We start from the raw sequence: 13,029 nt of genomic DNA on the forward strand, positions 1-13,029 counted from the left end.
TTGAATGTATGTATTGTAATAATAATAATTTTGAAATATACCCTCTTTTGGCAAAGTTTCCATTCAAGAGTAGATACTATAATATTCTGGTGGCTGTGCATATATACACGCATAACCTGTGACAGTAGAATGGCACCTTATTGCAAGGCTGTATGGAGTTTTTCATGGTATCTTGTACATTGTAAATTTAATACAATATGTAATCCTTCAATAAATGGCTAATAATCTATAGACTTGAAAATGGTTCCCACCTTTCTCCTTTTACGTGTGTCAGATACCTTTTTTTTTCTCTCTTATCATGGACGCATTACTGATTATGTATAATGATGAATTGTAGTGCAAGTGGTAGAATTCATTGGTTTCTGGGTTTGAAATATACATACACAACATGAGTTGAGTCTGATCTTTGACATGCTGTTTGTCACTGATTTCATCATCTAAGTCCTTCGTTCAACTAACCAAAGCTATGGTGGGGAAAAGATGGAAAAGCCCTCCACTTAAAATTAAGGGGTAGCAGAGACATTAAACACCAGTCTACATCAACCAGACAAGCCAGAAGACTTGTTTTTCCCTCAAATCTTGGAGTGATGCCACTACTGCAAGGGATTCTGCGTAGGCATGTGCAAACTAGGTTAACAATGATCACCTCTATATCCATTTTATACATGGAACCCTTGGCGCAAATGTCCACTGTATTAGACAGCCATTAAGCAAAGCTCGACAAAGAGGTGCAAACGCCAGATCACCACTAATGGACTTTATGGGACTCGTCAGCATGAGGTTGGGATACTGGTTTGCTGCTTTAGGCTTTGAGCGGTACAAGAAGCACAAATAACAAAAGTGATGGAAAACCCCTCCATTTAAAATTAAGGGGGTAGCAGAGACATTATTAAACACTAGTCTACGCCAACCAGACAAATCAGCTAACACTAACGGTTCATTTGCATGTCTGCTCCATTTGTGCTTCACAAGCTAGATTTAGGTTGGAGGATTTACTAGCAAGTCCAGACTACATGAAAGTTGACAGGTGAATTTGAAGGAGAGCTGCACTTTCAAGTTGCCCACTGCACTATGTATTACCGTGGGCCCCAGTGAGCTTTTCCTCCAAGAGGAGTTTGGCTGCGCCTGCATAGTCAATGCTGGGAGATTGTTTCCATTGTCTCTCCAAAGTTGGCTGTTTGTAAATGGGGGCTGATAAAGCAGCTAATTTAGGACATCTTTTGGGTTGGTACTTACAAAAAACATGAGGTCGGTGACATATGCAACATTGACACAAATTTTAGTTTCAATAATGCATTTTCATTGAATATGGAGCTCCCATAGAACCTTTTGGTTATAGCCTCTAAATTGTAGATCTCCCTTAATCTTGCCTACAAACACAATTTGATTGCCCTCCTTTGTATACTGCTGGATATGTTGTAGAACTATACAACTATATTTCTTTTTACAGCAGGGCTTCTACTAAAGCAGTACACGCAGTGCTGTATTTGATTTTTGGAGCTGCCCCCAGTCCCCTCCTTCTCCATGGTTGGTGTCACTGATACAATAGAAAGGAGACCTGTATGACTTCATATGCCAGTGTGCTGTATCAAAAAGGCGCGCGCAGCACCTTTTAATGGAGGCTCTTGAGCGGGAGATCTATCCCCTGGTTTTGCACAAAGGGGACTGCCTCCCCACCTGGACCTGCTGCCCTAGGCCAGAACCTAATCTGATAAATATATGATAGTGTAGGAAAATGTAGGAGTTAGGGGCCTAGCTAAGGTACGTACATAAATGTTACATGTTGTTGTTTTTAAATAGTTTAGCATGATTGGAATAGCTGCCTCCCACTGAAGCATACATTGTTTTTCAAGATTAGCTTCCTGTATTTTTGAGTGCATCTTCCCCCTCATTCATACGCTGTGCCAGCACTCAGAAATAGCACTGAATGCAAATGTGACATTCCACCTCGTTCCTTTACATTTGCGTGTTAAGCATGTGAAAGGGACACGTATGAAGTGCTGTCGCTGGGTGCTCTCAAAGCTTTCTGCACTACTGGAAATGAGTTGTGTGTGTTTTATATACGTCCACCTACAATGTAATAAAATAACTAGTAGTAAATTATACTGATCTTAGTACTTTTGTGTTAACTGTACCAGGGAATTAAGTTGCATCTGACTGTAGCCAAAGCTGAGAATACTCCATAATTATAATAACAAGGTAACTGTTGTAGACACATCTCTTTAGTAGTAAATCATTACAGCCGTAACCTGTAATGGGCCATAAGGCTCAGAAAAGTGCCACTTACAGGCTTAGCGAGCTAGAGGTGGATTATTCTCAAGTTCCTACATGTGCATAAGAGGTGAGTGGGTATTGCTGTAAAGATGGAGAACACAACCAGGAATTGTTCTTCACTTAGCTTTTCATAGCTTTTCTACTGACATAACCTTTAGTAGTTATTTTTAGTGATTACTCTTATATGGGCAGGAAATTATGGCATGACATTCCCCGCAACCATGCACTAAGAAGTATTCATCCCCGCCGGTTGGTGTCGGACGCTTCCTACCTCCCGCATGATGGCAGCAAAAGGTGGCCCGCAGCTACAGACTTAGAAGGAGAAAACCAAATTAGATCAATATTTATTTATTCATTTTTTCCATTGTATCAGTTGTGGCTACTAGAAGCGATGTAGGGAGATGTGTTCTCATTCGGATCCTCCAATGTGGACCACGATATTGCGTCCATCCTAGGACTATCAGAATTTACAGTCGGACTCCAGTACAGTCAGAGCAGTGCTTCTTTTAATGCGAGGTTGGCTTCTTCTGATTTCTTTGCATAACCGTTTATAAATCTTTGTCAGTTCCGCTAGTTTTTTTAGAGGTTAAAAACAAAGTTAAATGTGTTTTGCATATAGAATACAAAAAATTTGATCCAAAAAGGATCGACAGCTGTTGTTGTTCTGTTGTTCCAGTAGGAGCCTCATTGCTGTCATAATTTGTTCAGTGACTTGTGAACCGTTTCAAGAAACAATTACAGTAGAATGATGTATATATTGTGAGAAGAGGAAACTATAATTGTTGGTACGCGCCCTCAGAAGTCCCTTGCTAAGGTACATGATGTCATCGGCGTTAATGCTAACTAAGGTGATGGTACCTGCCTTAAAAGAATACTGCCTTTGAATTAGCAGTCTGACACCAACCAACTGCTCCATTAATTGGTACCTGGTAAGGGCTTGTCAAAATACAGCATTATACCGTAACTACGTTATGTGATCTTGCGCACTACGGTCGATGCCTGCAAATGTGAAACAAGATGATTTCGAGGCTTTTATGCCATAATATGTGCATGAAAAGAAACCAAAAACTAAAACATATATTTTCATTCATGGGATTATCACTGGCCCGGAGTGAAATTACTGGGTACAGCACAGTAATACAGTCAGAGTATGATATTTAGAGATGCACAGATTTTCCGTGATTCACCAAGATTCCTCTGATACATATATAATATTCATTGGCTTCATGTGAAATCTGTGTGAAATATGTATGTGTGTGTGTGTGTGTGTGTGTGTGTAATATATATATATATATATATATATATATATATATATATATATATATATATATATATATATATATATATTTTGCATTTGTACTGTTACAACATAAGATGCACACTTTGCTCTCTCCTGAATAACCATAGGCTTCCATCCCGCACAGGTAAAGTGCAAGCTGCTGAGAAGCAAAACTTCAAAATCAACCTCCAGGGCCCATCCGACTGCAAATTATCCAAGCACTAAGGGTTAATGGGCTTCCTGTGGCCCCAGTTTGGAAAATAAAAACATTGGAAAGATCTCGTCTAGTCATCCATGTGTCCATCACATCTATGTTTTTCCATTTCCAACATCTACCATTTCTGCTGGAAGGCTGTTCCCCGTATGCACTACCCCATCACCAAGGCCAAAAAATGCAATTTAGGAAATTTGGGGATGTAATGCTAACCAAGGCATTTGGAAGGGAGTTACCGGTCCTCCCCAGGGAGACATAATATCCTGACGCTGTCTCATCTAGATCATAGTCATGTGTTTTTCCCTGTGCGCACATATTACGTATTTCTTTGTATTAACTCTGTTATTATTATTGAACGTAATATTGCATTAAATGATCCCCGGTATCTCAAGTGTCAGAAGCGGCTGTCGTGCTACGGGAGGTTCTTTGCAGAATAGTGCCTTGGTATATGTAGTGCTTGCATTGCCTCCCGCGGTGTAATGCGTGTTAATCGTATGCCATATGGAGAATGCCTCTTACAGCCTCATGTCTGAGCCTTGCCCTTTAAAGCTCTTTGTGTGGCTTAGAATTAGAAGGCATTCAGGAGGCACACGCTCTACCTGCCGTGTTTTCATAAACCATAACATCATTGATGATGATTATTGAGAACCTGACGTCTGGGGATCCTGTTAAGGTTATTTAATACCATTATAGAGATCTAGCTTTTTACAGCAGAACAGTGGTATCCAGAACTAGCCCTCTTTTTATTTATTTATTTTTTACCGAGAGGGTGGTAGATAGGCGGAACATTCTCCCAGCAGAAGTGGTAGAGGCTGATACAGTATTGGAATGTAAACATGCATGGCATAGGCCTAAAGCTATGGCAGATAGGCAGAGTAGATGGGCAGAATGGTTCGTATCTGCCTCTAAATCCGACCGCCGTAATACATCAATGTTATAACGAGAGGTATCTCCTCGCTTGGAAGTTGATGAAACTGCTTTCTGTGTGCTTGTGAGACAAGGCAAGACTTTGCATTCGCTCCGTCTCTCTGCTGTCATGCACTAATGCCTGACGTGCATGCTGAAAGGGTTACACAGGGGTGGGGAGAAAAAAAAAAAAGGGACTTGTTTTGACTGCTGACATTTGTGGCCTCCTGGCTGCCATCCATATTGTGACTGCTTGCGTCAGGCAGAGGGGTGGCCCTGGTGTAGCTACTGTTGCTATGGAGAGCTAGCGGGGGTGGATTCCTAGGTTCCCTAAGCCTGAGAGAGAGATTACGTGCGAGGCTCTCACTCGCTCTATCATAATACAGTGTGGCGGGGCAATCCTGGGGTGTCGAGGCTCCCATAGAGGGGGATGACCCGTCCTCCGCTGCTGGGTAATGTGCCGCCTCTTCTTCTCCTCTCTTGCTGAACTTCTTGTGCTTGTCAGCGGTTGCATGATCTGCAGGGGAATTCTTGTTGTGTCCCCCTTGTGCCCGTCGGCATGTGTGCTCATATAAATAGTTGGCAGATCACAGGCTCAAGTTTATTTATTTATTTTTTAGTGTGTTTTGGTTTTGTTTTTGTTTTTTTTTTCTTCTTCGCCTTCATTTGTTTTAGTCGCAGAAAGTGTTTTGTAAGCTGACATCGCCTTTGCCGCATGCGAGTCCTGCTTGAGGAAGTGAAGGGTTACTCTGAAGGATATTGTGAAATAGTCTGGAAATCCCTAACCGCTTTATATCCGGAAACACTTGTTTGCAGTCTGTGCTCCGTGTCAAACAGTAAGGCTTTTTTTTTTTTCCTCCCCTCTCTCTTTGTTTAGACGGTTAAACTGCCCCTGCAGATACAGAAGGAACCCTAATGTGCTCGGCATTGCATTCTGCAAAATCTAATCTGAACCTTTTCGAGGGTTTGCAATGAAACCACGTAAGGATTTGTGCTCGGTGACCGTGCGTGATGGAAAAGGGGGTTTTCTGGAAACTTGCCGTGCTGTCAAGCGCTTTCAGGAAGATGATCTAGAGAATGAATCACTTGATTGACCTCTTGATTGTATACAGTAAGCAGTTGAGCTTTGTAGCGTAATCTACCTTTAAGTATAGAAAGCGTCGTAAATCGGCATACTTTGTAATACCATAGAATACTATGTTTTCATATATAATATATAATGTGTGTGTAAGATATATATATATATATATATATATATATATATATATATATATATATATATATATATATATATATATATGTATGTGTGTGTGTATATGTAATTTATTTTACTAGAGCAGCATTTGTTGCTTATGTAACCTATGCATTGTATAGCTTTTGTGCATCTGAATGCAGGTTTCCATATATTGAAATAATGTATTTAAAATATGTTTAGGTGTTTCATTTTTCCAACCCAGATGGAATGTGCTTTGTTTTGAGATACTAAGTGTAACACTACTGATATTTGTGTTTATATGGGAGTGATTTTCAGAGGCAAAGATTATTTATTTGATACATGTGTGTGTGTGTGTGTATATGTGTATATATATATATATATATATATATATATATACAGTGTGTATACAGTATATAATATGATATTTTTATATATGTAATATTTTTATATACTATGGTAGCACAAGCAGGCGAAAGTGAAAATGGTGTGCCCGCTTTCTTACCTTGCGTCCCAGTTCTCACAGGGTCAGACCCTGTATCAGTCTTGCAGATCTCTGGCAGCCCCCCAGAAAGGCCGGACTGTGCCGATACGGCGCATTCTCTGTCCGGCTCCTCTGTAGAGTTCATGCAATACAGGAAACTGTTACAGATAATGATTTGGAACGCGCCATCGCCCGGAATCCTTGCTTCTTCTCATAACCTTCCTGTACTTTACAGCCCTGCATTCCAAGGTTGACGGCATTCGCTTTTTCATTAGCATTGGCCCGGTAGTCATGGGGCTTCGGTAATTATTTCTTAGGCACTAGTCTAGTGACAAGGAGAACTTTGCTATTTTACGGAGCAATGTCATTATTCTCCAAAATGATGCATTTACATAGGTTTTTTAAAAGAATTTTTTATGTGATCTTTGTACATATTTTTCCAAGCAGGACCGGCAACCTATATACCGTAGAGCACATTGTGCTTGGGTTTGTGCTTTCTGTATGACTATCTTCGCTCACATGCTTTCTTCGTTTTTCCTCAGTTTTTTTCTCTCTAGACTGAAAGCTTCTCACCACTTCTCAAAAAAAAAAGAGAGCTCTGTGAATTTCCAGTCAGCTGTCTCTATAGACGTTGGTCATGGGAGCTTTCTGCAGCTGTTATGATGTCATCAAAATGCAGTTACCGGAACTTTTCCCTTTAAAGTTATCGCCTAGAGGGTGAAAGCAGCGTTTAAGTAGTCGGGCTTGTTTTATCTGTATTTCCTATGTCTAAGATGAGAGCTCCACGTATAACTCTGTTACAATTGTGAGGACATGGATTGACTGTTTAAGTATAATGGCTTTTGTTTTTTTTTTCCTGTAAGCAATAACTGTTTTGAGAAGCGCCGTTTGACTTAACTATTTTAGTGATAATGTACAATAAATAAGCAAGGTCTTATATCTGGCCCATAGAAGTACAGTGTTTGTGCGGTTTTCCTTCTTTAGTGAAACTGCAGAAAATAAAACCAAATATAATACAAAAAAAATAAACATTTAGTTAGAACCGGGAACAAGCAATGCAGAGTGATTCACTGTTTTTTTTTAAACTTAAATCCTATTTTTTTTTTCTCAAGAATAAAGAGGCACAATATATAAATTACCGTAATATGCTATTTCACAGGAATATGAGCCAACGTCATTTCGAATATCTAATATGTATTCTTCTGCTGGGTGTGTTTTTACTTACTGCGTGCTGACACAATATGGTGTGCTTTGTTCTAGTAACGTTTTATTGACGAATATGTAGCATTTTTCCACGTCGTTCGTAGCCCTGCCTTTTATACACAGCTATGATCTTATACAAGTTGTATTGAAATCATTTTGTGTAGAGGAATGATGGAAATCCTTTGCTCAATTAATCCGCCGTACTGGTCATCAGAAATGCCAAGGGATATCTTGGCTTCCCACTGCTGATCATGGGTAACCACTTATTTCAACAATATTCGTGTGGCCAGCTCTGGAGTTACATAGAGATGTGGAATGGGTTTTCTTTGTTCATGATTGTCCAAATGCGATCCATGTAGGTCTCATTATCCAGGGTTAGAGTAGTTGTCAGAACCTTGTGTCCTCACTAGATATAATACAATATAATTCTTGGTGGATGTAGGTCATCTGGGGCCTGGTTCAATGTCCTTTGAACCTTGGAGGTGGACAGGCTGTTTGTTGTCTCAAGAGCTTTTGTGTCTGAGTGGGTTGTAGTTTTATTTTGTTCCATCATTTGTATTTTCTCATGTCCTTCATTTACTCTGTTACCAAACTTAATTAGTGGTTGTGATTCTCCTCTGGCCACCTCTTTCTTTTTTGGCTTGTATTATTTCATCGTCATCATCCAAACATCTACAATGTGCTGCTTGATGGAAACACAGATTTTACTAGTACTGGCTACACTGGCAGTAAATGAAGAATATTTGAATTATTAATGTTCTAATCATGCTAGAATTGCCTAGTTGGAGGCCAATGTTTCCATTGAACGTTCACCATCAATGATTATTGGCTTGGTTTGCAGTCATTTATTAATCGCCTCTGGTGCGGTGGCCAGGTTCTCCAGACGCTGCCGTGCATTATACAAAGCAAGAGAACATGTCGTCGTCTTTTTCTACTTTCACTTTTATTAGGGAAGGCTTCTCCTTCACATGTTTGTGTCTCAGTCTGAAATTTTCTGGAAACAGAGGCAGCTGCTTTTTAACAGATGGACTGATATTTTGGTTCCTGGTATATGACAGACTTATGAAAGCAGGATGTCGGAGATTCTGTATTTTTTCATTACAAACATTTTGTGTTTATATTACATCCTCTGGCTTACAGATTGATGGTCTTGTGTTTGCGTTTTGTTGTGTGTGTGTTTTTTTTTATTATTTTTTTTTTCTACTTGTGTATTGAATCAAGTGTGTATCATCACTTACTTTTGGCAAACCACAAAACCACATAGAATAGCTTAGCATTTCTTATTGGCTTGGCACTTCAGTTTCCTATGGAAGGCAGTGCCCAGACTTTATTAATATAATTACATCTTACACAGTAACCGTCTGTATTTTTTAAAAAGTTTTGTAACCTCAAGCACCTACATGCCTTAAATAAAACTTTTGTGTTTTTATGCTAAAGTTCTGACAATATATTAACATATTTTGTGTATGTACAAGGTCTCTCAATCTCATGATTTTTTTTTACTAAAATAAGTGTTTAACCTGTTGGGGAAAATATAAAGTACTTTCCTTAATCAATAGAAGCTCGTTCTGAACATGCATATGGGGGTTCTCATTAGACCCCATGGAATAGTTGCATATGCCAGCACTGGAGCTTGAGGATAACATACAAATGATTTGGCAAGCAGGAGATATGTTCATCCAAGTACATCCCTCCAAGGCTAGGAGATGGAGGGGCCGCAGGCAAACGGGCAAATTCATGGAGGTCGAGGATTTAGTATAATCCTCCTATGCATTTGCAAGGGGGAGAAAATTCCGCCTTGACTAGAGCTTCATCCAGCATATTAAAGTAAATTCAAACCACAAATCTTCTACAACTCATATTGTATTTGCATCTTTAGTAAACAAACCTCCTATGTGTAGTATTTGCATGCAGCTTTCTATTGATTTCTACTTTATTTGTTAAATTTGTACCCGTGCATCTTAACCTTTGTCATATTCTGCTGCTTTCTGAGACATATATATATAATATTATAAAAAAAGAAGACACATTTATAGTGGAAAGCAATCATTAAACTTGTGGAAATGGACTAAAAATTATTCGTGCAAATTGTTAGTTTCGTGCCCATTCGTTTTCAGGCAACAAATTTCATTCCTTTCAGTTCGGATTGAATTCAGAGGGCTTTTTCCATTTGGAAATGAAAATTTCTCTCTCTTTTAAATGTCTCCTATGTTCTCCACCAATCACTTCCGTTTCTCTGTCTCCTTTTCTGGAGTTCTTCTTCTCTTGCCTCTAGTTCTATTTCTTCTGTCTTCTTTCATTGTCCGCCTTTCCCTGGTACAGCAGCGTTAACTAGGCGTAGCAGCAGCGCCCCGCGGGGATAGCCTCTCCCCTGTTCTTCCAATCTGGGGAGAGCGTGTGTGCGAAGGTTCTGCCTTTTTTCGAAAGCGCGCCAGGAGCCCTTAATAATGGAGCTGATACCAGGGAGAAGCGGACAAAAAAAAAGGAGAAGAAGAGGAGCTGCGCAAAAAAAATTTGCTTGTTTCGTTGGCCTCTCTCCTTGTTTTCAAACATTCGTATGAATTCACAAAATCTGCTCATTTTTTTTAAAAATGGGCTCAAATCCAAAATATGAAATCTGGAAATATCTATTCTAAAATATGAATCTTTTTCTGGTAGCTGCACTTTAATAGAAAACTTCTTACCATTATTCTCTTTCACACTTTCATAAAAAAAGTGAATCTCAATCGAGATTTAAGAACTTGAGTCAAGAACCGCTATACAAATACATCTTTATGCGCAAAGCAAGAGGGAAGTTACAATAACACGATTGCTTATGGTAAGCCTGATTACACAGAATTTTCCATTAGTGAATAGCTCAGTAACCCTCTACAAATCTGACAAAAGCTGATGTTTGGATTGTGACTTTCTGTGTATCTTATTAAAGTAATTGGTGACACACAGTGGTGAGCTGGATATTGCAGATGCGTTGAGGGCATAATGTTAGTGATGGTTTATTTACAGTGTTACTGTCTGTAGAAGGCAGTGTTGGGTATTTAATGTATGACATGACAGAGCAGTTTGATAACCCACGCAGTGTATCTGTCAAAAGGGTCTTGTTGCCTCTATATCGGACACATGAAAGGGACATACCCCCTCGTTTATTAAAAGCGTTGTGGCCTCCAAAGTGTTAGAAAAGAAATAGGTATTCCAAAAATTAAGCAATGATATGGAAGAAATCGTTTTTATATTTATTCTATGAATTAACAGATTGATCAGATGACATAGCTTTTATAAAAGCATCAAAACAAGGACATGTACAAGCGCTTCAATTTATTGTCATACTCCATCTAGAACAGTACTAACGTCTCCAGAATTTATAGCTTTCCAACAGTGGCATAAATGTGTGTTCTTGGTCCTCTTAATAAAGCAGTTTAGTGAATATTGACATGTCACCAGGCCAACCTAATGGATTAATAGATTTCTAAGTGTTTATTTCGGATATACCGTATTTGCTCGATTATAAGACGACCCCCCAAAATCTAAATATTAATTTCAGGAAAAAAAGAAAAAGCCTGAATATAAGACGACCCTATAGGAAAAAAGTTTTTACTAGTAAATATTAATTCATGTAAACTATTTTTTCATATTTAATAAAAGCTATGATTGAGAAAAATATTTTTTGTTTTTATTTCCTTTTATTTGCCAATCTGCCCCCAGGCTTGCCACTCTGCCCCATGATGTGCCTTTTAACCCTCTATATGCCACTCTACCTCCAAAAATGTCTTATACCCTCCTATATGCCACTGTGCCCCATGATATGGCTTTTAACCCCCTATATGCCCCTCTGCCCCATGATATGCCTTATACCCCTATATATGCCTATATGGTTAAAAGGTATGGGGCAGAGTGGCATATAGGGGGTTAAAAGGCATTTCTGGAGGGATATATATATTTTTATATATATATCACACTCCTATCAAGCCCAGGCAGCCAGTACATGCTGGAACCTGGGGATGATAGTGTGATTACAGCCTCCCTATCCCATGCTACCCCCCCTACACATGCTATCACACACACACTCATTCACAAACATTTAAATACTCATTCATTCCACACATACTTGCTCATAAACCCTCCCCCACCTCTTACCTGAACTGCAGATCTCTCACTCACAGACTTCTGCAGGGGCCCGGCTGTGTGAGCAACTTCTCTTGTTCCGCCCCAGAGGAATGAGGGGGCAGAGTCATGTGATGACTCTGCTGGCTTCCTGCTCTCCTGCTGCTAGTACAAGAGACGCTGCTCGCGACCAAAGCACCGATAAGCAGCCTGGCCCCAGCGGACATTTTTTCTCCAGCTATTTGAGGTCTGATTAGAAGAAGACCTCGATTATAAGAGCATTTGCTCTGAAAAAAACCTTGTCTTATAATCGAGCAGATACGGTATATTGCCCTGGACAGTTTTTCAAATTACACAGAAATGCGTAAAAATATTATGAAAATTTTAATTTTGTTAACAGTTTAGAGTATTTTTGTTTCACCTTTCCGGGGTTGTGTAATGAACTAGCTGAATAGAATACAAACTTTCTTTTTTTTTTTTTTAAGGGTTTTTTTTTTTTAAAAAATATGTACTTTATTTGATCTCAATTTACCAAATGTTGATTGGCATGCTTGATAAGTTGATTATTATGAGGGAAGTCAAATGGCAGATGCATCAGTCATTGTGTTTGCATGTCATAGACTTGCTGAAGTTTTTAAGGATTTCAAGAATAAATGCATTCGGATATAAAAACAATTCCCCTTTTATTTTTTTCCATATTTCCTGAGCAATAGATTGCGCACGTGTTTATCAATGGGTCCAGCCATGTTCTAGAGCAAGGATCGAGACACAAAGCAGGTATAAGCTTCTCTTTTTATAAGACATGATGGCGATCGGAGCAAGAACCCTTGGTATACCACAGTCATTTTTTTCGTGCATGCTTGTTATTATTGGGACCTCTGTCTGCCATTTTCCTTCTCCCTTGCCTATTCACATGCTGATATGTTGAGGTCTTGTTGAAGCTGGTGGGACAAATGAACATGCAAACAGGAAGCATAGCACTGAATTTTGCTGTTACACATCTAAAATATCTTCAGCGTGTCGGATTTGCACTTAATTGTGAATGTCTGCCTCATATATTGACTTATATGTATTTCGTGCTCCAAGCTACCCCTTCACAGCCGCTGTTCTTAGTACTGAGCACATAATATGATTTATTATCCTGGGGCTCCTTGCCTTGCATCCTTAGTAGGGAAACTTCTGGAGGTTGTGCTGGCTAGGCATGGTCATCCATAGTGCTTCTTAGTCTTCCTAGGCAAGAAAATGCCTCTGCTTTTAGAACCTATCCAATCTAATTTTGATTTCTCGTACAAAATAATAAGAAAATGCCATCCTATTTTTGCATTTCACATCATTTTCATGTTTTTTTGCTGAGTCGA

The 13,029-nt window shown here is 39.3% G+C and overlaps 1 protein-coding gene across 4 annotated transcripts in view; it reads left to right on the forward strand.

Moving 5' to 3' along the window:
- Positions 1 to 13,029, forward strand: part of HIVEP1 (HIVEP zinc finger 1) — a 98,085-nt gene that overhangs the window by 30,704 nt on the left and 54,352 nt on the right. Inside the window, exons 1-2 of one of the 4 annotated variants that reach the window (XM_053468243.1) lie at positions 4,995 to 5,125; positions 5,349 to 5,509. The exons of 1 other annotated variant lie outside the window; for it this stretch is intronic. In XM_053468243.1, the coding sequence (XP_053324218.1) occupies positions 5,389 to 5,509 (121 nt within the window). In that variant the 5' untranslated portion in view covers positions 4,995 to 5,125; positions 5,349 to 5,388. Of the gene's footprint in view, positions 1 to 4,994; positions 5,126 to 5,348; positions 5,510 to 5,550; positions 5,785 to 13,029 lie in introns of those variants that run through there. 2 more of the 4 variants (XM_053468245.1, XM_053468246.1) reach the window with 2 other exon arrangements.

Source organism: Spea bombifrons, chromosome 5 (assembly GCF_027358695.1).
Source record: "Spea bombifrons isolate aSpeBom1 chromosome 5, aSpeBom1.2.pri, whole genome shotgun sequence".
Classification (NCBI taxonomy): Eukaryota; Metazoa; Chordata; class Amphibia; order Anura; family Pelobatidae; genus Spea; species Spea bombifrons.